General features: G+C 43.7%; 1 protein-coding gene across 7 annotated transcripts in view; it reads left to right on the plus strand.

Moving 5' to 3' along the window:
• gramd4a (GRAM domain containing 4a) overlaps window positions 1–26784 on the plus strand; it is a 52035-nt gene extending 25251 nt beyond the window's left edge. For 5 of the 7 annotated variants that reach the window (XM_040035127.1, XM_040035126.1, XM_040035123.1 and 2 more), the window contains 16 exons: window positions 9991–10111; window positions 11574–11635; window positions 13748–13886; window positions 14237–14262; window positions 14549–14640; window positions 15313–15404; window positions 15800–15848; window positions 15956–16027; window positions 16111–16154; window positions 16254–16363; window positions 17915–18069; window positions 20930–21074; window positions 21229–21322; window positions 21626–21716; window positions 21870–21938; window positions 24303–26784. In XM_040035127.1, the coding sequence (XP_039891061.1) occupies window positions 9991–10111; window positions 11574–11635; window positions 13748–13886; window positions 14237–14262; window positions 14549–14640; window positions 15313–15404; window positions 15800–15848; window positions 15956–16027; window positions 16111–16154; window positions 16254–16363; window positions 17915–18069; window positions 20930–21074; window positions 21229–21322; window positions 21626–21716; window positions 21870–21938; window positions 24303–24410 (1469 nt within the window). In that variant the 3' untranslated portion in view covers window positions 24411–26784. Of the gene's footprint in view, window positions 1–4406; window positions 6433–9990; window positions 10112–11573; window positions 11636–13747; window positions 13887–14236; window positions 14263–14548; window positions 14641–15312; window positions 15405–15799; window positions 15849–15955; window positions 16028–16110; window positions 16155–16253; window positions 16364–17914; window positions 18070–20929; window positions 21075–21228; window positions 21323–21625; window positions 21717–21869; window positions 21939–24302 lie in introns of those variants that run through there. The other 2 variants (XM_040035128.1, XM_040035124.1) reach the window with 2 other exon arrangements.
• The last annotated feature ends 396 nt before the right edge of the window (window positions 26785–27180 follow it).

A 27180-nucleotide genomic window follows, 5' to 3' on the forward strand; every position in this document is an offset into this window, starting at 1 on the left:
AGGGGGGGCACCAATTGGGGGGCTGAGGGGGGGCAATGGCCATTGCCAAAAATTTGCGGTGTTTGTTGTGCCACTCTAATATTAGTGGCCCCCATATGGCCACCCCTATGAAAAACCTCTGGAAGCACCACTGGCCATAGGAATGCTTTGCTATAAGCAAGAGAATATCAAATAACATTTTCTTACAGTGGTATTTGTTTAAAAAAAAAAAAAAGTCTAGAGATTGTCCACGAGGGATAAATTTATATTATGACCATGCTTTAAGATCACCGCATCTATTTGATGGAGGATTTGCTTCGTGGAAAACTTTGTGTGTAGTGTCTGAACATGCTGCACACAAGGATGAGCACAAAGAGAACAGTTTGTTTGAGTGATAACAGTGTGAGAGTTCTGTGATTATCATGGGAATAGATGTGGAAGCAGAGGGGATATATCAGCTAGAGTCTGTCCTGTGGGTAAAAGAACTGAGCTGTGCTGACCCTCCCACAAGTGATAAATGGTAGAGGTTAGTGCCAGTGGAAATCACCTCATGTCGTTATATGAGCCGGCTTAATTTCCTAGGCTTTCACTGCTTTCCTTTCTCTCATTCCTCTTGGTTCTGTCTCGCTATTATTCGTGTTCTTTTTTTTTTTACTCATACTGGCCTCTCTTTGCCCTTATTTCCCCTTTTTGTTTTTCTCTTCTCCCTACTTTTTATTCTTGACTTGTTGATGTTTCTATTTTTTCTTCCTACCAGATTTTACATCACAAAAGGCATCATTTGTACTTGGAGCTAATAAAAGAATGTCTGCTAGCCAAATGAATTACCCGCACCAGTGCGTGGATCTCTCTTCTGAAAACATTGGCCCTTGTTCTGGTAGGCTAAAGTACAGCTATAGTCTCACATTGCACAGTTATAGACAGGCCTTCCCTTAATTGGGGTCTATTGGTTTTACCACTGCTAGTTCCAACCAGTTGTAAAGGATTAGGGGTGGGTGCAAGAGAGAGAGAGAGAGCGACAGTGCAGTTATCCTGTGTGAGGTCGCGTATTGAAGGTCACCGCAGGGGAACAGGCCACGCTTTGAGCTCTGCAGTGACTGGCTGGTCGATACGGTGTCCTAGCTGCTGCCCTACTTCTAACTGGGCAGACACACACAGGCAGCTGAACAAGTGAGCACTAGTAGAATCAGAGAATTCAGACTATAAATGCTGGAATTTTCTCTGCAGTAAAACTACTGGAAGGGTTTCATGGAATAGCAAGTACATCCCAGCTGCGTCACAGGAAGTGTTGCTACTAGCAGACATTTAAAAATTAAAGAAAGTAAGGATCTATATATTGGCTAAATATGAATATAATACAAGCAGATATTGGCCCCCTGAAATAATAGGAGTATATCAGCAAAGCAAATATTGTTTAAACAATTTCAACCTTTCACAGGTGGAAAAGAGCTGAAAACACAGTAAAGGAGGTCTTTACTTTACAGTTCACATGTTGTAATGTGTGAAGTGCAGAAAAAAAAGTTGTCCTTAGTTGGCTGGATGGCTATGTGGTTTCCCACAGCGTCACCACAGTGTATGGATCCACGTTTGATTTGGAACAAATTTTAAACCAGATGCCCTTCCTGATGTAACTCTCCTATTTATCGGGGCTTGGGACCAGCACTAGGAGTACACTAGCTTTTGATTTCCCTGAGGCTGGATATGGGTCTCCTCCTGCTCTCGAATTGCTGATATCTTGCATCTAAAGTGACCGTTTTAACCACTAGATCATGGAGCCACTGTGAGAATTGAAATTCATCGGGAAGTCAAGCAGACATGCAAACAGTCACATCAGGACAGTGTTGTTTCACTCAAATCTAACAAGTAATCTAGAAGGAGGGATTCTTGCAAAAATGGCGGGGCGCTCGAAAATGATGAATACGATCTGGCACAGAGCAGTTGAGACATATTTTTTCTAAACACTGGGTCTCTGTGGCTTTTAAACCCCAAAACACGCTGCGCCAAAACTGGTCCACCCCAAGGATTGGGTCCCCCGACACAAACAGAGTAACATAGTGTACGCTGTTAAGTGCCGGGAGGATTGCCGGGATTTATACGTCGGGGAAACCGAACAACCTCTGGCAAAGCGGATGGTACAACACAGAAGAGCTACCTCGTCAGGCCAGGACTCTGCAGTCTATTCACACTTACAGGCCAGTGGACCCTCTTTCAATGATGAGGATGTAACATCCTGGACAGGGAGGAACGCTGGTTTGAGCGAGGAGTCAAGGAGGCCATTTACGTGAAAAGGGAAGGACCATCTCTGAATCGAGGAGGGGGCCTAAGGGTACATCTGTCACCATCTTACAATGCTGTGATTGCAGCCATTCCCCAACTCTCTGCGAATGGTATGCATGACCATTGATCAGTGGGCTTTGATCAGTGGTTGTTGATCAATGGTCATGAGAATTTGCATAATTAAGATTAAGGAACTGACCTCCCAGCCCATTGTTCCTTCACTGGGCTGGTTTCAGTCATTATTCAAATGTACTGTTTATAAGATTGGGGAAACCTGCAGTCAGCTGAGACTGAAGAAGTCACCTGGATGAGCGACGAAACGTTTCTCCCACAAAACGCTACGTCCAGATGAACACAATCAACCCTTGGAGATCTGGCACAGTTCGGGTGAACTCTGGTGATCATTAGGTGATCATGTGTTGCCAGTTGTACTAAAATCTAAGCATTAATTTTTGTTCCACAATGAATCCTGTGAACCGTGGAGAGATGGACATCGAAAAGATAATCTGTTAGCTAGAAAACAAAAGCAGCGGGCTAAATGGGTGTGAGCGGATGACCGAGTGGTTCGGGGGATGTGGTCAGTACAAGTTTTTCAGTGAGAACTGAAGTGAGATTTTTACTTTAACCTCCATTTAAATTCGTTTCTATTTTAATCAGGCTTAAGTCAGTCTAAAATTCTTATATTTGAGCTTAGGTTATGCAACTGTTATGGAAATGCAATTTTCCAACTATAATAAATCCAAATGAATAGACACAGGGTCTGCAGCAGACCATAGAAAGTGGACCAGCAACCATTTTTCACAGAGGGGCCTTGGCTCAAGTGACTTTGCTATTCTTTAAGGGAAAAACACAGAAGAAGCAGTTCGAACTCAGACAAGCTGTGAATAATTACAACCACTTTATTGGGCAGCATGTCTTTTGTCATGTCTCTCTCCCCTCAACCGCAACCAATCGTTTTCATATCAGTTCAGTTCAATTTTATTTATACAGCACCAAATCTAAAACAAGAGTCACCTCAAGGCGCTTTAGATTATTAGTTAAAGCAGTGGTTCCCAAACTTTTTACTAGGCCCCCCTTTGTTTTACAAGAAAATCCTCGCGCCCCCCCCCCCCAACCAGCGCACAAACACTAAGCGCACACACACCCATTTTTCTTTTTTTCAAACTCCATTGCGGTTTATTTCACACCTCAAACATTTAGTAAACAATTAAGCAAATACAAGCAAACTGCAATAGTAGTAGTTAGTAATAAAATACACTACTAAGTCGTGATTTGGCACTATAATAAATAAAATGTAGTTAAATTGGTTTAAACTGTTGCAGCTGATATTTTCACTGTTTTAGGTGGGAATTCATTTCTGTCTGATGGCTGATGCAAAACAGCTTCTTTTTTTTTTCTAGTTTTAAATCACAAAGCAGCTGATAAACTGCAAGTTAAGTTTGCAAATGGTTATTATATAGACTAGGATGTGTAGAGGGTGTTTAAAGGCAAAAAAGTGGGAAATATGCGATCTGTCTTTTTAGAGCGTTCATTTAGAGGGAAAAACTTGTAAGGAAGTAACGTAGTAATGAGGAGTGTATTGTAATTGTGGAGACCTGTTATGCAGAGAAAAATGGAAGTTATTAAAAAGTCTTGGTTTAGCCTTCTTTGGGAAAATTAAAAAAAGTGATGGAGTATCTTGCAGGTCTTTGCCTCATCACTCATATCTTTTGCTGTGATGATGATTCATTGTCTTTCTAAATAAGCAGCCATAGCACTTGCTGCACGACAAGGATTTATTCTCCATCTAATGGGCAGCTTCAGTACACGCTGCATGATAATGAAGACATTTTTCACGGGACCTGTCGGTTCCATCATACGTGAGCTCTTTACAGGAAATGAAGTCACTGGCATTGAAGGGGTCTGGACATTGCAGAGGCAGATGGTTTCTATATTTGGGAGTTTTGTGAAGAGGCCTTTAAGTATAATCTCGGTGCCGGTACAGTTTGGAATGGACAACATTTTAGATGATCTTCTCACTGGACTCACAAGTGTTACAGTTATCCTCATCATCATCAGTTTGTTTAGTCATCTTTCATTAGCTGCAGGGAAGCGTGTGAGAATGCAACAGTTGGCCATGTGGGTAGAAAAGTTCACAGAGTAGAAATGAGCCGTACCACAGAGTACTGTGCTCTTTGAGTGAGACATGGAAGTGTGCAGTAGCTAAATGACTAGCAGCATCTGTTAACAGAGGAAATGGGTTTCTGCACAATCCTCCGAGTTCACCGCATGGCATTTCTCAGACCCCGTGGGAATTGTTTTCTTTACAGTTGCCCTGAAAACACTCGGTTTCCTTTTCTTACAGGGGAAACTGTAATCTTTACCAGATATCTGATGTAATGAAATCTGTGATGTGATTTAGAATCCCTAAACAGGAGAAATGTATCCTCCCTGCTGACACAAAATCGGATTATTGAACATTGCTCATCTGGGTTATTTATGACACGCTCATGTTTTTCTCCACCCCCCCTCTCCTATGTAAATATGAGTCTCACACAAATGGCCAATAGCAAACACACATACATTTAGAAAGAACACAGACACACTTTAACTCCCACACAGGCTGCCTGTCAAGGAGTTTGGCTCGGCATCACGTAAACAAGAGGTTGACAAACACGGCATGAGACGAGAAAGACGTCGGGGTTGTTTTTGATGTTGCAGGAAGAACTTAGCCGTGAAGTCGACCTGTGTTGTAGAGGGGGGATGAAGTGAGGACACCAAGCAAGTCCAATCTAGGTTATCCACAGACATCAAGGCCAGAGAGGAAGGCGGCCAAGGAGAGGGGGAGGAAACAGTTCGGTCCAACTACAGCTTTATATTTGGATGTCTTTTATACATATACATGTTTGGGAATGCAATGCTCTTACTCATACATAAATGTTCTCTGTACTTAATGATATAATCATATATCATATGGTAAAGTAAATCGGTATTTATAACTTATATATGATCAGCCCTTTTATGTGCAAAAAGGCTTCATTTGAGACAAAGGTGAATCATCCAGCTCTGTTGTCATCTTTTCTCATACAGAAGTGAGGAATAGAGAAATCACGTGTTCCTGTTAGTTGCTAGTTTCATTTTGGATGCCTGTGCCGTGGTTTCCCCTTCTCTTTTTCCTTAGCCAGAAGCTTGAATAGCCTGTTAACATCTGCAGATCGGCTGGAGGCCACAAAAATCGACCTTCCTTTATGCTCAAGTAAAAGAGTGTTGTGGAAAATACGGCAGTGAATGGGAACAGTGAGAGGCCAGTGCGAAGCAGCTGATTTTCCCTCTCTCTCCCGCTCTGTCTCTCTTATTCTCCGAACTCCCCCACCCCATGCCCCCACTGCTTTCGTGAAAGGAGCTATTGTCTCTGGCCTGGATTGAAAAACTCACACAGTACTTTTCCTTTGAGGACTTAAAAAAACTTGCGTAAATGAAAAGCGGTTTGCAGTTCATGTCCAGTGCGTACAGTACGCGTGCAGACTTTTCTGTCCCCACACATGCTTCTTCACACACCTGCTTAAACCAAAAACACAACACATCCTGATCCACATGGGTCATATAAGGCTGCTGACAGATGAACATGCAGTGTGTGTGTGTGTGTGTGTGTCTGTGTCTGACAGCTCTAGTCTGCTGAGAAATCTCAGATTCCAGGCCCTCTTAGTTTGCTGGCCGCCGAGCAAAGCTCCGCCTCTCTTTACCTCCACTGCCCCCCTTCTCTTGTCACCCAGAGCCTGACACATGCAGACCAGCTCTGATCGCTGCTCATCACACTGTGTGGAGGCCTGTCACAACAGTCCGTTGTGCTGCTTGCGATAACTTAGTTTGGAGAAATCCCTGATCTCTGGATGGGGACATGTAAACATGGGACCTGTAGCTAAACTTTTACGGGCCTTGGAGGAGTTTTGAGGTCAGAGTGGGGGGGTTAAACTCTCCGGGCTGGACTAAAGCAACCTGCAGCCATGGCTGGACGTCAAGACCGACCCAAAGCGGCCACTCTGCCGTCCCGTTCCTGCAGCAGCGTCCCGGGGACCGGTCGATTGCAGAGGCGCGTGGCCTTGTGCAGGATGGAGGACTGCACCTTTGACAGCTTTGAGCTGCTTTACAGTGGAGCTGTCGATAATTTCAAAAGCCATAAAAGTAACCTCAACCTCAGTAAGTTTGCCATCTTTGGAATATAAGCCGGACGTGACTAACACGAGCCAACATGTTTTAAGTGTTCTGAGGTCTGTAAGGTGCTCTAAACTTTACTTTTTAAATTGCTGAATCCATGGAGGTATTTAAAGGTTACATGTAAGTGTGAATGATTTGATTTTTCCTCAGTTTATCAAAGAAGTTTTAACCAGATGAGGTACGTTTTTGTCACATTTGAGTTGGGAACCGGGACTCATCTGTCCAGCTAAATATAGCATCTCTACCTCAGTAGTGGATCAGGACCATAAAAAATTCATTGTATAGGTTTGGGCTCTACTAGCTCTAATAATGGTGTGACGAGACAAAAATGAAAAATTACATGTATGCTTTGATTTAGGAAATTTCTGTATAGTGGTTATTATTGTCACAAATCCTCATCAGCATTCAGGAATGCAAACATTTAGGTTTTTTTTTTGGCTTTTTGACTCAAATTATCAAAAAAGAAACTGCTATGTGTCTGCGTAACACAAATCTGGATACAGGGCACAGAAATCCCGCCCACCTTTTGTTTAAGAGGGGTAGCCAATTGGAAGAAAGCCGGCCTGAACCGAGAGTAGACTTAAAGTAAGAGGGGATTGAAGTGCTGCATTAGGGCCCAATATGAAATGGTTAAGAATTACTTTGAAGTGTGAGTCATGCAGCGCTAATCCAGTACAATTAAAAATGTGCATAACGATTCATTTTAACCTGGTGCAAATAAAACACCGTTCAGCAGTGCAGAACCTCCATCATTTCCATAATCTGCCCTCAGCATCCAAACCTTCCTTATAAAATAATGTATCATGTGTAAAGTTCATAGTGATGTTTTTGTAGCTTTTCTTTTTCCCCTACAGATATTATGGTTTCATTCAAAGTCTGCAAAGAACAGAAGGTCAGCACGATTAAAAGTGACATCTCTTGGCATGGCATTTAGCTAATCCCCTGTCTGTGTTACACATAAATGGTCTAGTTACTAGCTTTCGTAATGGCTGAAGAGACCCTGTGATGTGGCAACCCAGGATGAAGATTTATATATAGAAGTCAGCAATCCAGTTTTAGGTGCAGAACAGGCATGTTGACAGTATTATTAATATGCTATCTGATGTAGAGGGCCTCTGTGGAACAGAAAAAAACAGATTGTACTCTATCCTTCCTCGTCCGACACACATAGCGTACTGTGCCAAACTGTGCTGTATCACACACTTGTGGCCCCACTTCCAGTGCAGTGTTATGGGACTCTGCAGCATCTCTATTTCTGGTGTTTTGAAGGTTATGGAAAATGTGGAAGGAAACTACAGAGAGGGAATACATGCACGGGAAGGAGTGGAGCATGGGAGAAAGAAATTGGGGGTGGGGTGCAGGGAGTGGTTGTACGGAGTGGCAGCGTACGAGTGGGCATTAGTGGTAAAAAGCTGTGAAAACCACCCAAGTCATCTTATTAAGAAAGAGATCCTGTGGTTGGTTTAGTTATTATGTTACTTGACTTGAAGGTCCTTCAGCAGTTTCATCGGACTGCTCATCAGTGTTGTGGAAATAATGCAGATATTGTGGTAGAAACCAAAGCAGGCCTAATGTTGCAGACACTGCTCCAGGTGATCACAGATGCTGCTTCAAGTCTTCATGTTTCCAGCTTATTTACCACTTGTGGCTCCTCCTCACCAAAAGTTAATGCAGGTTGTTTTCAGAGTATTGTCATTATGAATTCCTTTTCTGTACAGAGTGACTTTGCTTATGTTACACTAAACTCAAAGCTAAACTGCTGCTTGCATCATACCTGCTGCTGCTGCTAGTCTTTTTAATGTAATAGGTTTAAAGTTGGCTGCAGATCTTATGGCACAGGGCAACCATTAAGCAGCTTAAGCCCATTGCGACCTTTGGCCTGTGTTTTGCTTACTGTTATGTACACAGAGGCACGTTTTCATACATATTTGAATGCTGTGCCGATGGGAGGAGAGACACAGCCACTGTTGAATGTATGAGAGGAGTCATTTTGCATTTTGGGAAATAAGAGATAAAATGATGGTTTGTTTTTCATCTTTAATGCACCACTGCAGAGGATTTTCAAAAGGAAGACTTCAAAGAGAGCCAAATTTTCCCAAACTGCTCTGAGTAAACTAGAAATGCAGAAGAAGAATCTGAGGCAGACACATTATACTGGATGTATGTCCTCTCTCAGAGGCAGCACCCCAGGTTGAAGCCAGCGCTGTAGCTGCAGGAGGTTCTGCCAATGAATGTTTTATTAGTGTTAATGGGATGTAATAAAGGACTAGAGTGAGCTATGAGGCTGGGTGATGAGAAAGAGAAAGTGGCAGCTACAGTCTTGTAATCTGAATCCTCTCCTCGGGTGTGCGATGTTCTGAGAAAAGTGGGTGATTGGGGAGTTGCGCTGCTTTCATTGCTTTCTTTACTTTCAGCACTTGGCTACTTCAAGAACATGTTGCACCCGTTTCAGGTGATGTTTCTCGTTTTTAACTGAGACACCAACTTGTGTGCTTTTGAGGGTGTTCACAATGGAAGTGGTGCTACAGCAGGGCATGATTGTCCTCGAAGAGCCTTTGCTGATAATCAGAAATATTTCTCTTTAAGGTGGACTCGATCTGTCCTTTTGATTTTTGCGATTGCTTATTCGAGCATCTAATGGGTAAGTGGGTACTGATTGACGGGTGCACGTGCACACATTTCTGGCCTTCTCTTCTCCAATATTCATGTGCTCCTTTATTCAGGGGCAATAGAGCATGAGGCAGTGCTGATTTTGCACCCCAGGCTTTGAAAGTGCCGTTACCTGAAACCAATTGAAGCCATCGCATGATTGACAAGGAGGAAGTGAGGAGGAGAGGTGAAGGTTATAGGCTATAAACGGGAGGGATAAAATGAGAAATTCGTGACTCAGCAGAGGCAGTTTTTTTTTTTTTTTCAGGGAAAAGTATCTTTAAGCACAGCAATTTATTTTTTTTATTTAATTGAATTCTTTTACTGAAAATGGCATTGCACATAAATTTAAATCTTGCTTCTTATGTGCCTTTTTGTGACCCTGAGCATGTGAGAGTGTGAATCTCATCATTTAAGAAAAATTAAATGTTACTGATATAGCATCTTTTATATTTTAAAGTAAAGCACATACAATATATCAGATGACCCTCTGGCGACAAACTTGGCGACAGTGGGAAGGAAAAAGTTCCTTTTAACAGGAAGAAACCTCTGGCAGTACCAGGGTCAGGGATCAGGATGAGCCATTAAAGATAACATAACAAGTTCCACATTGTGTCTTTTGTCCTGTCTTCCTCCCCTCACCCCCAACTAGATGGCAACTCCTCCCTAACCCTGGTTCTGCTGGAGGTTTCTTCCTGTTTAAAGGGAGTTCTTGATCTCCACTTTCACCAAGTTTGCTCATAGAGGGTCATGTGATTGTTAGGGTCTTTTCTCTTTTACAGTAGAGTCTTTACCTTACAATATAAAGGTGTGATATAAGTAAAATCGACTTGAATTAGATTGGAGGTCAGCAAATTTAATTCAGTGTTTGTGTTGTTTTGTTTTCTCCAGAGGAGGAACTGAGGAAGCTGCGGGACGAGACCAGCGTGGACTCCCTGCGGCAGGAGCTCGAGAGGGAGCGAAGCAAAAGGATAGACCTGGAGCAGAAGATGAGCGATTTGCTCAAAACCAGGTGAGACGAGAAGACGGGACTGCAGAGTGAAGCACATGACGGGAAATAAGAGGAGAGAAATGTATGAAAAGGGAAGTAATAGTTATGAAATGAAAGGAAAGGGTGACGCTGCACTTTGTAACAGTTCAGCTCAGCAGAGTTTACCACGGGGCAAGTTGGATGACGAGGGTGTCAGTGCCGGTGCTGCCCAAGATTTCTGTTATAAATAGAAGCATCAACAGCTCGGTAGGCAGGAAATTCCACAAGTGTGTGTGTGTGTGTGTGTGTGTGTGTGTGTGTGTGTGTGTGTGTGTGTGTGTGTGTGTGTGTGTGTGTGTGTGTGTGTGTGTTATTAGGGAGATGGAAAAAGGGAGAGGGAGGGAAAAAAAACGAAAGGAGTCACGCGCTTGTCTGAATCTCCTCGCTGTGACACAGATGCTATCCTGGTGACAGGAAAAACCCACGCCTCTTGGCATCTACTGGGATACCCTTTACACTTGCGGGTGTGCATGTCTCTCTCTCATGTACTGTGTGTGTGGAAATGTTAGCTTGAATGCCCATGGGAAATTCTGCTGGTATTCTTCAAGTGATTGCCAGCGCTGAAACATGGCCTCAAGACTATCGAAAGCAGTTTAGGAATTTGTAAGAGGTGAAGTTAATGTACTGTGACCTGCAAGTTTTCCACAGTTAATACTTTGTCAGCAATATCCAGCATGAGCATAACAGACAGCAAACATTTCTTCTTCACTGGTATATGATTGGAATAAACAGTAAAACAAAGCATTAACACATTCTGGAGAAGCCTTCTCTTTAGGGAGAAGATCAATTCAGTCTTACGCTAGAATTTCCTGTCCATTACAAAGAAATATGACTGCAATTAAAGCCTTATAGATAAAAGAGCAACAAGTTTGCCAGTGCCAGTTTGCTCTAAATGTTGTTTCATCCATTTGTAACTACCACTGCAGTGCCTGTTCAGGACATTTTATGGAATAAGAATGGCTGTAGGGATGCACTTATTGAATGTGTGTGTTTGTAGCTGTGCAGAATGGGTGATTTGTGGGTAGGCCCTCCTTAAAGGACCAATGAGTGATTTCAGATTTGTCATTGAGATTTATTTAAGTCCGACTGATGCAGATGCCTTCAGTTTTTGCAGGATATGGATAGCTGGATTAATGCGTCTGAAGTTAAAGGAGGATGTTTGCTGTACCACCCTGCCTCTTTCACCCTTTTCCATTTTTGTTGGCACTGATCCTTTTGTCTCATTGTGTGAGATTTTAACAGTAACTTTATTCACTGTGATAACAGGCAGAGTGAATCTTTCTAGTCTGGCTCTGTGTATGTCTCTTTGCCTTTTGTGGTGATCCGTTCAGTGCAGCAGCTTTCAACATGCAGTTCTGACAATACAGAAGTGAGACTGACACATGACAGATCTTTCCCTTAGTTTTTTTTCGTGACTATGTGTGTGTCTGTCCCTTCCCTTCAGGCTAGAGGACTCTCCACCACAACCTCCCAGAAAGCAGCAGTCGCCCTCAAACAACAGAACAGGTAAGACTCCAAGTGGATGAGAAATGGGGGGGGGTGAAGGTGGGCGAGTTGGAGTCTAAGGGAGAGGAAATGAGTCCTTGACGTCTTCTGAGTGTGGGAGTAAATCAAGAGGAGAGTTTGCGTGTGTGTGTGCACGTGTGCAGGGGAGGTGAAAGTGTAGGATGCGTGCAACGGAGCGCTCGATGGGAACAGAGTGGGTCGGAAGGGTTTGTGGGTTACTCTAGGACACGAGGCAGTATGTAGTGTGCGTGACAAACACACAGACACGTGCACGCAAACAGAGGGGTTTCCTGTGTGCGCTGTGTGCTGTCAAGAACAAGTAAGCAACACAACAAACCACATTAATGCATCGAGGCTGGTTCCTATCATTAGTCCAGATCGTCGCTGTTAAGAATGAGTCAGTTTTCAAAATATTTGCGCGAAGGACAAATGAGACAAGCTCATTAGTGCAATAACGGTCAGATTCTGATATGTGCTTTCTTTTGGTTTCAGGCTGAACAGTTACTCTCGTAGGTTGACTTTCAGTGATCCAGGGATTGGTGTGTGTTTGTGTGTGTGAGATATTAGTGAAAGGGAGGGTGAGAGAGTGAGGCTAATTTTGGAAAATGGGTTATGATTGTAGATCACTTCATCTAGGGCAGACGTAAGAATATGTTAGGCCGGCTTATGCAGATCCAGGTTTGGTAAAGTGAGGCGGTCAGTTAGTGGCAGCCTGTGAGGACTGCAGCACATCTCCTTCATCCACAGGTTACTGCAGTTCAGCCTGGAGTCTGTTCAGAGATTTTTAGCTCGTTTTTCAGCTTTAAATAAATTATAAGATTTGTGTTAAATTGAATCTTCCTTCCTGTAGTTTGACATCAACATCTACATATATAACAAAGAGGTCCAGAGCGTGATCGTGCACCCACGTAAACCATCGCCATCGCCATCATTTGAAACTTTTAAAGTTGTGTGTTTGCAGAGTCAACCTCCTGCTGCAGCAGTTACAGCACCCTAAACTTTGTAACACATTTCAGTGGTGATGTGGCTGTGATGTCACTAAAGGTCAAACTATAAAGAGCAAAAAAAGGAAAGGGAAAAAAACCCACATTACCACCATGAAGTGAAAGCGTTGCTATGTTACCCTCAGTCACATGTTAGTTTAAATGAGCTGGCACTCGGCTACCAAAGCCCTGCCGTAGATAATGTGAAAGAGAGAAGTCGCGTCTGTTTGGGCCCTGGCAGTGGTGGCTTTGAAAACTGTAAATGTAACTGCTTCTAGCTGAATCGCATCATCTGCAGCAGAAAAAACAAACACTTTTTAAAACTGTATTCATTCTCATATGGCAATAAATGTCTGAGCAGTCAGGCTGTTAGTCACCTGTGGGTACTACCACAACAAATTAGTGTTCACTTGAAACACCACAGCAGATTAGAGCTCTAGTTTTTGCTCAGGGGCACTTCAGCATTAGCAGTTGACTGTTGTCCTTGTTTTGACTGGCAAGTATGCAGTTTATGAGGATATCAGGCCCACCAGGCTGCATGCAGAGAATACTAAGGTTATAAAATCCAGGCAGTTATTTACAGTAAGTCAGCTTATCGTGTAGAAAACACGGATTCATTACACAAAGTGCAAAGTGTTTTTTTTTTTTTTTGATATATATTTATTCACACGGCAATAGCAAGTTTAGCTTTTATGTAACAGCACAGGCTGCAAAGCTCTGTTGGTTCAGCTCACACCTTTCCATACAGCCATGTCCACCTGCCTGTGGTGATCCTGACTGTGTCATTTCTGTGGCTTAACCTGTAACAAGACTTAATAATGCAGAAAAAGCAGACACCATGGCCCAAAGCTCTCCCAATCATGTGCTTAGAAACACAGAAGCAGGCCTGGTGTGAGTCCTTGAATTTGCTCAGCTACCGTTGGATAATCACTGTCTGAGACCAGGCTTAAGTGGTCCAGTCTGGGTCCCATGACAGGGCAGGAGATAGGGTTGGAGTAAGAGTTATTGATAACATAAGCCCATCACATATCAGTGATTTTCTTTTAACAATGCATGATTGTTGGTGCAGGGGATTACAAAACTAAGTCGTGCTTATAGCAGCAAATCAAAGTTGATGTGTTTTCTTTAGCAGAGAAACAGCAGAAGGAAGTGTGGAGTTCACGGCTGCAGAAGTGGCTGTACGAGCGCTTCGGGGTTTACATGGAAGACTTCCGCTTCCAGCCGGAGGAAAGCACAGTGGAGGCTGAGGAACCGCTAAGTGCTAAAAGGTGGGTGAGATGTGGTCCTGAGCAGAACGTAACTCCTCGGGTTGTTGAAGAAGATGTGGAATCGGAGCGCCCGGCGAGCATAAAAGCTTCGGTCTCGGTGGACGAGACCGAAGCTTGTACCCTCACCCTGTAGCTGTCTCTGGTTTGATTTTGCACAGAGGAAGTGGGGGTTTTTTCCTCATCGTACTTATTTTCTCTCCTCCTCTGTACAGAACAGTGAGTCATTACAGACGGATGAAGGCCAAAGTGTTAACACTTCCCCTCTCACATAAAGCAGCATTTATTTTTTTTGCGTGTATGTCAGCATCTACGCGTAATCTGACCTTCACTTTCTTTTGTTTTCCATCCAGGTTGACAGAAAACATGAGGCGACTCAGTGAGTATAAGCTTTTACTTGGCATCCTCTACATAATAATAATGATGATAATAATAATAATAGTAATGATATCACTAACACACATTCATGCAATACTCTAGTTCTGTGTATTGTAGATCTAATTTTTTTTTTTCCTTTTGAACATTTCGACATGTAGTTAAATATAAAAGTCCTGGAAAATTTCACAGTAAAAGGCTGATTCACAAAGATAACCAAAAGTAAAGACATTGCTGCTCTGTCTTTAGCTTTACACTCTCAGTGAATCCCTTTGTCTTTGCTGTTTCAGAGCGAGGAGCCAGACCTGTCACCAACTTCTTAAGGAACCTCTCCGCCTTATCTAATTGGCACTCCGTGTACACCTCAGCTATTGCCTTCATTGTGAGTCTTACACTTCAGACATGTGAATTAATGTTTTAACTTTGTCTAATAATCGCGCTTCGATATTCTCTAAAAGAAAACTTGAGGTTAGTTGTGATACAGGATTACCTGCCATAAACTGCTGATGGCTTCTGGAAAAGGAGTCCGATGATAATTTTGGACAGCGGGTACGACCCTTTTAATAGAAAAGAGTCGTTTCTGTAGTTTTACTCTGACCTAATTGTGTTACAGCTCGTGGCCGGGAGATTAAATGAATATTAAAGTCATGTCTGCTTCACTGTGATGAGTTGCAGTGATTCTGCCAGCGACTGCAGGCCTAATCAGAGCTTCATTAATGTCCAGTCAGTGGTTATGCTAAATCATCCTCAACCCACTGATTATGGCCCTACACCATCTCAGTATCCAGACGTGATGCTGGTTTAGTGTTGACGGGTGACTCAGCGTCTTCCACTGCTGATATATCACCCAAGTTTATGCGCTTCAGGCTTACAATGAGCCCCCTGATTCCTCTTTATGTCCATCTTATAATTCATTGCCGTTATTGACTGAAAGAATGTGTCCTCGCTGCTATAAAGTGCTGAATTTAATGCATATCGGTTGTTTATTAAAGAACAACAAACCACGTTAACCTGTGTATATATTGTCCTTTTTTTTCCCCCCTTTTGAATCCAGATTTACATGAATGCTGCTTGGCATGGCTGGGCCATTCCCATGTTCCTCTTCCTGGCTATCCTACGCTTGTCCTTAAATTACCTCATTGCCAGGTAAAAACTGTCATTTATTCATAAAAGCAGGATCATTTTTGCCTCAGCTGTTGTTTCACGGTTGAGCTCGATTGTTTGTAAAAGGCTACAGTCCGATTTTCAGCTTTTAGCGTGATTAATTGTGCAAAAAACCCACATTAACATCAACTACTCAGGCCACAGCTGTGCTGGTAGTACACAGATGCACACCGCGGCCCTTAGTCACACAGCAAATGTTTGTTAAAACCGCCGGATTTTAAAAACATGCACACATTTGTGCATATTTGGGGTTGTTGTAAATGTCGCTACAAAAGAGCAGTACTTGCTGGAAAAGTCGGTCCTTTAAAGTTGATGTTTTGCATTGAAGGAATAGTTGCCTTATAACATGTGCATTATTTATACCTTCTATTTTTCAGAGGTTGGAGGATCCAGTGGAGCATTGTGCCTGAGGTCTCTGAACCCATGGTAAGATGCCTTCCTGCTGTTGTTGTTGTGCAAGTCAGAATGAAATGTATCCATGACTGGAGATCAACCTGTGGCTTTTGTGTGTGTGTGTGTGTGTGTTGTTAAAGGAGCCTCCAAAGGAAGACTTGACTGTGTCTGAGAAGTTTCAGCTTGTACTTGACGTTGCACAAAAAGCACAGGTATAACGAGGTTCATCTAACGATCCAACCGCTGCTCGAAACAAGACAAACTCTTTAATGAGGTGCTTTTAAATCTCTTCCAGAACCTCTTTGGAAAGATGGCTGATGTTTTAGAGAAGATAAAGAAGTGAGTGGTTTTGTTTCAGCCTGACAATCAAGTGTGCAAGAAATGCACGTAACTTATATACTGATGTGTATTCTGTCCTCCTCCTGCTGTCTGTTTCAGTCTGTTCATGTGGGTGCAGCCAGAGAGCACCCAGAAACTTTACGTCTGCCTGTGGGTGACTTTCATCACCTCCTGCGTCCTGCCGTACAAACTGCTGGGCTTCATGATTGGTGAGTGATGTTCACAAAGCATCTTTTTCATTGTGACAATACGTGAACTCAGTCACAAACAGATGCAGAACTTGTGGAGCCGTACTCCCTCAGCCTGTGTGGGGAAGCTGCGGGCTATTGGCATATAGATCTTATACATAATTACTACTTTTTAGCGTCTCCCAAACCACTATGCACTCAGACTTTCTTGAAAGGTGCTCGGAGCAAACTGTTGGCATAGAAGCTGCTGTCATTTAGCCAAATTTCCATCTAGCACTTCATTTCTCCATTTAAAAGGAACGAATAACCAAAATCAATGTATGCTTAAAAGCTGCACTGGACATTTAAACAAAGTAAATATACTGACATTTATTATTTCAGATCCCATCTAAGATTTCTTCAGTGACTCATTTCAATTGGAGAAACAAAACAGACCACACGTTCAGCGTGACTGGGAATGAGGGCTTTCTTTTCTGCGCAGATAGCTAACTGCATTTGGAGACAAAATTAGAGGCAAGGCTGAGATGGTTTGGACATGTGCAGAGAAGGGAGAAAGAATATATTGGACGCTGAGGATGGAGCTGCCAGGCAGGGAGATGAGAGGATGACCTCAGAGGAGGTTCATGGGTGTAGTGAAGGAGGACGTGCAGAGGAGGACTGGGTGAGATGGAGGCAGATGATCTAATGGGAGCAGCTGAAAGAAGAAGACAGCTAGCTGAGCACATTGTTACATTGTGAACGTGGAATGGAAAAATGTGACAGAGTGCAGAGGAAACCAGTCTGTGTTGGCACAAAGTGACATCGGCAGGCTGTATTGCACCCATCGTGGGGAAAATCCCCACATAGTCTGTACATGCAGAGCCACTGCCTTCTGTAGTATGTGTGACTCTGGTTGTGGGTAATTGATACCAACAGGGAAAACGATAAGGAATGGCAGGAGCCTGGAGACCTGGCAACACACGGCAGCTGCATGACAGGCTCCAAATACAAAACAATTATAATAAAAACGTTCCCCCAAAGAGAGTCCAGTTTGTAAGCGGGTGTCAGCTGGTGGGTCAGTCATCGGAGCCCAGTTCATGTAGTGGAGAAGAAATCTGTGGTCATGTGTGCATCTGTCCCACGTCAGTCTCATCGGGAGCTCTTAGGCTGGTTTTCCATCGAGTTTAACTGGAAATTGGAACCTCTACTCATCATTGGAAGCTTTTCATTATTCTGCACTTTATTCTGTAAATCTGCTGTTTTACCATGAGGAGAAAATCTGACTGCTTAGCTGGGGAGGCTCTGGATAACCAACAATACACCAGAGTCACTTTGAGCTCCAACATATAACTGGCTCAGTGTCTGTATGTGCAAGAATGGGCACAATGCTGAAACTAGTGACGTCATCAAGGTCAGCGGCAAGGACTACTTTGGGCGGGGGGGGCGTCACCTATTTGGGGCATCCCTTTGTCTGTCAGTGAGGCACATCTGAGGGGTTATTTTCACTAAACGGTGTTGCTTTGCATCATTTAACCTCTTTTATTTTATATATTTTTTTAAGAATTCATGTGTCTGTGATTACTCTCTTTGCAGGCGTGTACGCCGGCATCAAGTTCTTCATCATAGACTTCCTGTTTAAGAGCTGCCCGAAGCTCCGCGACAAGTATGACACGCCTTACATCGTGTGGAACAGCCTTCCCACCGACCCCCAGCTCAAAGAGAGGACGAACGCCACGGTGTCGAGACGGGTAAGGCGAACAGACCCCAACACCAACCCACACGCGTTTTCTACCACAAACACTGCTTCCTGTCTCAGGTTCTTGATTTATTTTATTTTTTTATTTTTTATTAAAATCTTAAATAAGAACATATTTCTTCCATTAGCCCATCCTGATTTCAAACTTAAAGACCTGAGTTGTTAACAGGTTTATACCACAGAGGCTTTCAGTTGCATTGCAAAACTTCTCCCAGGCTAGAAGTTTGAGTGAATTCACATTATTTGCAGATTAATATATAAGCAATCATCTCAAACACACACACAAGAAGAAAGGCACATATACCACCTCCATGTGGGTGTGGATCATCCATCAGCAGCAGGTCGGGTCCAGTCTTTCATGTTGTCAGCAGTCCACCCACTATAGCCCACCTCCCACTGACTCCCTTTGTGGTGGATAAAAATAGATCAATAAAGTATCAAAACTATGGCGCTGGCAGCCTTAGCCCAATTTCCCTCGGGATGAATAAAGTATGATCAATCAATCAATCAGTATATCACCCCTCCTGTCAATAATGCAATACAATTGAGCCCGTGATTGTTCTGTGTGGGTACCACAAAGTTCCTCTCTTACATGAATGTCTGAGTGTGTGTTTGCTGTGGCCGCAGTCACAGGTCTGCTCTGTCGTTTCTCTCTCTCAGCTCTCTGGCACTGAGAAGGTAGGGCCTCTGGTGTGTCTACTCTACTGTGCTTGTGTGTGCTGCCAGTTCACCACAATGCGTGTGTGTGTGTGTGTGAGTGATGTGTGACACACCTAGTGAGTGGCTGTCAGTAATTTGTGAATGCAGTGGATCAAAATGTCAACAAAACGGTCTGCGATTTTTCCTTTTTGCTCTGACACTGCGGTGTTTTTATTCTCTTTTGTTTGAATGATCTTTAAGAGCCTGCAGCCCCGTGACATTTTGGATCCACGAACATAGATGCTTGTGAGAATTGGCAGTGTGTTTACTGAGTAGGCACGTAGAGAAGATTTGACGAGTGTAGTTTCATGTTAGCACATTAATATTGTCCTGTTCCCCTTAAATACACCATAACTGCTGTTAGATCATTAGATTAAAACTCTTATGTAAAGAGGCCTGCATAAAAATGAACCGAACAGTTGATCTTACCATCGAGGTGGTGGCCACAGGCCGCTGCTCTCTCCTTCTCCCTCTGACTGATTTTTCTCTAGTTTTACTTTTTTCGCATTGTTCTTGTCACTGCTGTTAGCATGAGATGGACCCGCAGAACAGGCTGTCCATCTCCTTCAGGGTGATGCATCCACGTGTTGTCACAAGAAGGTTTGCTGTCTCCCAGCATAGGAGTGTGGAGGAGGTACTAGGAGATGGGCCCATTGCAAGAGTAAAGCTGGACAGGGCCATAATGGGCATCAACCCAGCAGCAGCACCAGTATCTGTTCCTCTGTGTGAGGAGGAACAGGAGGAGTACTGCCAGAGCTCTACAGAATGGCCTCCAGCAAGCTAATCATGTGATAGAATCAGACTGCAAGAGGGTGTTATAAGTCCTGGTGTCTTTAATTTGACCTGCGCTCACAGCACCATGCAGCTCACGCATTTGCTCGTTGGCTTTTGGGGGTTTTTTTTGTTTCTTTTTTTTAAGCTTCAGGACCGTGAGGACTTCATGCCACCTCTTGGAGTCTGATTCTGTTAGTTTGATCAGAAACATGCACAGGAAGCCTGCTGCAGGTCATTCTGCAGAGCTTTGGTACAGAAAAGCAGATGTGCTGCTAAACTCATGTGATGCCCGCCTCCTGGTTTCTCCCCCTTTTTCCCGTTGGCACTCGTGGATTTGATGTGTCGTCCTTGAGGAGCTGGACTAGCTCTATAACCTGACTGGGCTGCAGGTGTAATATCTGCTACCAGCAGTGATGAGGACTCCATCAAAAAGTAGAAGTGGCGTAAAATCAATCAAGAGGCGTGATGGCCCGTTTATGCTCGCCAGTTTTTCCCCACATGACAAAAGTGGAGTCTTTTTGCGCCACCACAGGTTTAAGAAACAATTGTGTAACTCTTTCAGTTTTAATGACACATCAACACTGAAGCTCAAAGATTCACAGATTATATACGAGGAGATGTTGAAACGGTATAGGAAGATCAGACTTTCTGGAAAAAATTTAGACTTCTGCTCCTGTACTGTACCAGCGCTGATGTGGAGGCTTTTCCTGATCATTCAGGAGAGTACTGCAGCGTATAGTCACACCCTCGGTGCTGGTATAAATGCTACCAAGCCGTGATGACCTTGCTGTTTGGTTGCAAATTGTGTGGTGAGCGTAAATGGGTGATAAGGAGCGAGCCGGTGTGGCCACCTCCTGCAAAATGACTCCTTTTTGTGGTGTTGCCTCTTCAGTGCACCTGCAGCTGCTTTCATTTGCACCGACGCAGCTGAACTGGTAGTGGAGTCACAATGGTTTATGCTTGCTAACTGGAGAGATCAGTAACCCTGAAGTTTATCTGACTTTGTCTTGTGACAACTAACGCTGGTGTAAGTAAAACTGCAGTGGACACGAATGTTTTTGGTAAACGCGTGTTGTAGGTAATTTATGGATGCTGACTTGAATGATGGCCTCACTCTTTGCTTTGCACGTCACTCCTAAGCCTGCTGTGAAGAAAGCGCACATGATGCAACCTCAAAAGTTGGGGAGCTGTTTGAAGTTCGGCCACTTGTCTCTAAAGCTGCGGGATACTGTAGTTCACACAGATTTATAAAACCTCATCCGCTGAGTTTAATGTGACTCTTTCTCTCTCTGTCCTCCTTTTATGTTCTCACTTTTTTCCCCCTCTTTTTTTTTCCTTCCCTCCATCCTCCTTCCCCTCTTCCCTCCTACTCTCTCCAGGTCCAGCCGGTGGTTTCTCGTGGAAGCCTCGCCAACGTCCCGTGTGGGGGGAGCAGAGAGGAGGACAGCGGTCGCTCTCACAGCACCAAGAAGGGAGCTTTCCACGAGATTTTCAACCTGCCAGAGTCAGAGCGCCCTCTGCCGGGTAAGAGCAAGTACTACAGTTTTTTATTTATTTATTTTTTTCCTTTGGCACCCATTTTTATTTCTGTACATCCAACTTAGAAATGTCCTAAAGCTGGAATCATGTGTTTTCTGTGAATAACGCTCCTTCATCATCTTGTATGCTGTTTGTTCAGTCTGTGAAAATGGCTGGAGGTGTTGCCTGATAAACCGAGACAGGAAGATGCCCACAGACTACATCAGGAACGGGATGCTTTACGTTACGGAGAAGTAAGTGGAACATCTTTGTCTCAGGGGAGAGCTTTATTGCATCAAATCTCTGAGCGGAGGAGAGAAGCAGCACTTCCATTTACAGGTGGAGCAGACGAGAGGAACGAAGATTCATTAGTCCAGAGGAGACGTAGTTTTAAGTTGCGCTGAGCTTCATCTCTCCTCCTCTCTGTGTAGCTCTGTGCAGGGTAGCCTTCCTCCTGAGAACACTCGACTCAAGACTTTATTACACGTCTGTTCAATTTGGATGGTTTTTTGGTGTCTCTGTTTCCCTCCTTTTACAAAGCTCTCTGTCTCTCTCAGTTACCTGTGCTTTGAGAGCTCCAGCTCCAGATCGAGCTCCTCCAAGAAGCATAAAGTCATCAAGCTGGTGGACATCACTGACATACAAAAGGTAATGACTCAGTAATACGCATAAGGAATGTCTCGAGGCCAGCAGCCTCTCTAAAACTGGATAATTACTTACTTTAAATATTAATAATGAAACTAATGTAATTCTATTCTGGTGTGTGTTTAAAGCAGATATTTCTGGTTTTCTCCTCCACAGTACAAAGTGTTGTCAGTCCTACCAGGAAGTGGGATGGGCATTTCAATAGCCACTCCTTCCACTCAGAAGGTACAGACTTTGTATATTTATTATTATGCTTGGAGTCGTGATTTCATTTGCTTCAGCTGAAGCTCAGTCCAACATCTTAATAATTATCTGCTATAGATGTTGTGTTTTTGTCCTTTCAGTCAGTTTCAGACAAGTCAGCAGTAATTCTCCAGTATTGCATGTGACAAATCGAAATTCACAAATGTGAGCTGCTGTGGGTTTCTGTGGGCGTTTCATTAAGATTTGATTTACGAGCCGATTAGTTGGCCATCAAGGATGTTACCGGGTAGCTAGGTGACAGAGATGTAGCATCAATAATTTTCCTACTGAGGAAGTAGAGAAAGAGGTTGGTGAGATTATTGGGAACAGTCATGTCTATAACTTCTGTTCCCTTTCAGTCGATTCACTCGGTACAGCACACGTAGTATTAGATGTCACTGCTCCACAGTACTGAGTGAACCGACTGAAAGGGAAGAGCAAAGATTGTAGGTACTGTACAGTGTTTACCACCACATGAACATAGGTATACGCCGATCAGGCGTAACATTATCAACACTTATTATCTCTGCATTGTGGCGCCTGTTAGTGGATGCTAATTATTAGTGAGAAAGTGTCCTCAAAGTTGATGTTAAAAAAAGATGGGTCACATTGTGATGGCTAGACGACTGGGTCGGAACATTTCCAGAGCTGCAGTTCTTGTGGGCTGGTCCAGAGAAGGAATGGCGGTGAACCAGCAACGAGGTCACGGATGCACGTGAGGAGTGAAGGCTGGCCCGCGTCGTCCGATCCAACAGACGAGCTTATGTAACTCAAACTGCACAAAACGTTCTGGTTCTGATAGAAAGGGCTCAGAATACAGAACATTGCAGTTTGCTGCAAATCGGGCTGAATAGCTGCAGACCAGCCAGGTGTCCGTGCTGACCTCTGTCCACCACTGAAAGCGCCACCACTGGCATCAGAACAAGACCACGGAGCAATGGAAGAAGGTGACCTGGTCTGATGAATGTTACATCACATGGGTGACCTGGCACCAGGATGCACAATGGGGCAAAGGCAAGCCTACAGAAGCAGTGTGATGTTTTGGGCAATGAAATGTTGGGAAACCAGCATATCCAGGTCATCCAACAATCTAAAGCATTGTTGCAGACCATGTATGCTGTTATGGAAACGGTGCTCCCTGATGGCTGTGGTCTCTTTCAGCGGGATAATGCTCCCTGCAGCAAAGCAAAAACGGTTCAGGGATGGTTTGGGGAGCACAAGAACATGTTTAACACTCAGATTTCCTCAGATCTCAATCCCGTCGAGCATCTGCGGGATATGCTGGACGCGCTGGAGGCCCCACCTCCCAACATACAGGACTTCAGGGGTCTAGTGGAGTCCATGCCTCGTTGAGTCAGGGTTGTTTTGTCAGCAAAAGGTTTTACTAACACAATATTATTCAGCTGGTCATAATGTTATCTCTAATCAGTTTGTATTTAGATCATCTGAAGGTTGGACTTTGGCGCCCCCAAGTGGAAACTCGCTGTAATTTTTTTTATGTGCAACTGTTCATTTGTTTATGGTGTAAAATTTCCCTTTATTGGTTGGGATGACAGCGGTTATTACTGTTGTTGTTATTATCATTTTTGTTATTATCAGCTTCTGTTTGAGACTCTTGTTGCTGTCAGTACTCATGATGTGCTAAATTTTTCCAGATAAATTGCTACACTCATTTCCTTTTAAGCCAACTTCCCCCTGATTGGTTGGTTGGCTCTCACATAGAGATAATTTGAACATGTGGGTGGGGCTTCTGTGCTTACAGAGTGTAGGGGGGGGGTCTCTCGATGATATCATATAGAGCCAAGAGTAGAAAGAAACCCTCCTAAACAGAATGTGTACAGAAGTTTGAACCCTGAGGTTTTGCAGGGATTACTTGCACATATGCCGGCCCAAGGCTGGGGCCACGCCAATAAGCTAAACTCAATTTTCTTCTATTAATTTTATTACTTTATAAACATATCGGTGCTTTTTGCCCTTGGGAAAATTAACTGCCCACCACTGCACTGACCTCAGTGTTTAAAACCATGCCTGTGTTTGGTATCAGTAGCCATCATCATAACTTAATAATCCTACTTTAATGTTAATAATCTTTTATAATAACTCTATTATCGGGGAAAAATATACTCTGATACCATCACAGGGCATGCAACAGTGTGACTGCTGCATGCTGCTGAGAGTGATGCTTTCCTCCATGTTCCAGCTTTACTGAAGAGGTTTTTTATTCCAGTTTAGTTATGTTTGTTTTTTGCCTAGTGCTGCTTTAACTTGGCAGCAGATTCTATTTTATTTATTTATTTTTACCACAGTAGAAGCACACTAACAGCCAAGGATCTCTGTCTCCTCTAGCCATTGGTGTTTGGTGCCATGATCCACAGGGACGAGGCTTTCGAGGCCATCTTCACCCAGTACATGAAGATCGTGACCAGCAAACCGCCGGCCAGCGCCGAGCTCTAAAGAGCCTTCCGCACTCCTCCGCCGGGGCTGAAGTCTGATGCAGAGAACCTCCCGAGTCTCAGCCGAACTGGATGACACTCTCTAACGCCGCACTCTTCGACCGTGTGTGAGCTGCCTCCTCATCCTCATCATCATAGTCGATGATCTCGGCCCAGTTGGTGGATTTTTCTGCTTAGGCCACGTTAGAGGGAATATGTGGGTGTAGCTGGTGTTTAGTCACATGACGCTTTTCCTGTGGGTGATTATGGACAAAATTTGCTAAGAGAGGAGGATGATCAGTGTGGTTTTATCAATCATCAGGAGGCTGGTGAAGGGGGGCTGGCCTCCTCTCCCACCTGCTGACCACTTGACTTAGCTGGCTTTGTGTGTGTGTGTGTGTGTGTGTGTGTGTGTTAATTTGCATCTTAAGTGACTCTGATGTTCTCTACTGTGGTAGGAAGACTTCATACAGCTCTCATCAACCTGGATGTATTTAAAAAACAAACAGTTCAGACTGCCACATGTGTAAAAACGAGCTTTTCCAAATCACTGCAAAAACAAACATTCAGACAGGCTGAGCGGTGCTTCGTCTCATCCATGGCTGTATTTTAATTTAATTTTTTTTTTAAATAAAGTGTATTAATAGCTGTGATGACGGCTGACACGGGAGCCTTCCTCTTAGTTTACACCGCCGCTGGCTTGGTCTCTCTTGTCCTTTTAGCCAAACCGACGAAGCAAAAACGTCCACCGCTGCGTTCGGCGTCCGTGTTTGTGAAACAGTGCAGTGACGTTTTCATGTTAAATGCCTTTATTTTGAAAAATGTCTTTTGGTCTTTGTAACAGATCCTTTTTTTTTTTTTTTTTCTCAACAAGAGCACAACACCGTCTGCTGTTTAAACTCTCGACACATGGAGACCATTTATTTGTCCCATCTCTGCTGTTCTCCCTGCACTTTATTAAAAACTGGAAATGCTGACGTACGTGTGTGTGTGTGTGTGTGGGAGTGCATGGATGTTATATGTTGGTCAGTGTTAGAAACCACTGCAGTCTCATTATTACAGCCTTCCTCTCCTCGACTCGAGGCCATGTTCAGCTGGTCTCTCAGCAGGAAGAACAGTCTGAGCGCTTTGTATTAACGGCAGATTGATGTCTGCACGCTGCACCAGACAACCATCAAACTGGCTGTAAAAGCAGGAGTAGAAGATACTCTAACTGGCACATTTCTCCACACAAAGGCCCGTAAAGGCCTTTCAGCTCACTGTATCCTAAACCTTCTGAAGTCTCCTTCTGATTGGGTGACTCTACTTGTATAAGTGCTCAGCTCTTTGAGTTCAGGCTGTATAGACATGCCTGTTTCTCTTCTTTCTGCAAACGCCACAGTGAGTGCGCTTCCATGTGTTCCTCTTCATCTAAATGTGAGCTGATGTTTGTTTTTTTTTTTTTTTTTAAAAGTGTGTACATGGATAAAGGTCTTGCTTTATTTCCAGACGCTGTTCCCGGGAGCGAAGCGGGTCTTTGCCCCTCTGCGTTTATATGTAGAAGTGTATAATGCCAAACTACATCAGACACTTTAAGGTGTTTTGCGAGGCGAGGATAAAGGGCTGGAGGTCAGTTTCTCTTTAGCTCTTTGTATTTGAGATGATGGAGTAGGTGCTCCACACTCCTAGCTAAAAATCTTACAAAAACACTGTTGAAAGGGAGACCTTGACATTTTTCCCGATATGTCACCGATCCTCAAGTAAAACCAGACTGCCCTTCAGGAACTGCCGTCAAGACTTGAAATGTCAAGGCTTCTCTTAAAGTCGATACGAGTCGTCTCGTCATCGCCGTTGTTTAGAGTCAGGCGGACTGGAGATGAAGTTGCCAGAGGTGCGATGGACCAGTTCAAACAGCTGCGTTTGATGATTATCTTAGTTAAAGCTAATGAAGGATGGATATTTTTCTTTGACATTTTCTTTTGTATGATTATTGTTTTGTTTTTGGTTTTTCGAGCCTGTTGCTAACAGGCTGCCTTTCCCAGACATGGATTTCTATTTTTATTGAGGAATAAATTCGATCCATGACCGGGGTGGGGGATACCTGTCGGATATCTGAGCAGGTGGAATCAGTAGTTAATGCTGTCTCACTGTGTGACTGGCTGGCTTGTTGTAGTCTTAAAGCTGTTACCTGAAGCCTTTTTTCTAATCTGTTAACTGTGGCTGGCAGCTCTCAGCGGGGACTGCGAGACCCCGACGGGGCTGCACTCAGATAAAGCACAGAATGTATCACGTTCTAAATGTCTAACATTATTATTTTCTTTTGCCAAATATTTGATTTTGCAGTCTGCAATATTCTGCCTACGCTCATGTTTACAGAAGGTTGTACAAAATGTATTTTTTTTCTCTTTTTTTTTTTTTTTTTTAAACAACCCCAGTTTGAATTCCTTTACCTCGGGAGTTATGAAAACTGGACTGCTCTTGTTCTGGAATTGATGTTTCATCAGCTCGGCACCACTCTCATGACTATCTCTGCTCAGCAACAGGATCAAACTCCAACCTTAGCAACACAAGCAGCTTTTTAACCCTCATACAGCATGTAAGCGTCCATATCCAGCATTGCAGTGATTGGTTTTTAGTGTAGTGGAAGCTGCCAGATTCCCACAGGAGGGCTTGAGCCTATCCCAGCTTTGGTGATGAACTGTCACATACCCATAACACCTTAATCTGTTCATTCAGCTGGTCCATAAAGTGAATAAGATACACAGATCGCTGAGGATGGAGGTGCCGTCAGAAACGACTGTGTTGCCTTCTCG

Source organism: Simochromis diagramma, unplaced genomic scaffold, assembly GCF_900408965.1.
Source record: "Simochromis diagramma unplaced genomic scaffold, fSimDia1.1 OVJJ01000816.1, whole genome shotgun sequence".
In the NCBI taxonomy this organism is placed as follows: domain Eukaryota; kingdom Metazoa; phylum Chordata; class Actinopteri; order Cichliformes; family Cichlidae; genus Simochromis; species Simochromis diagramma.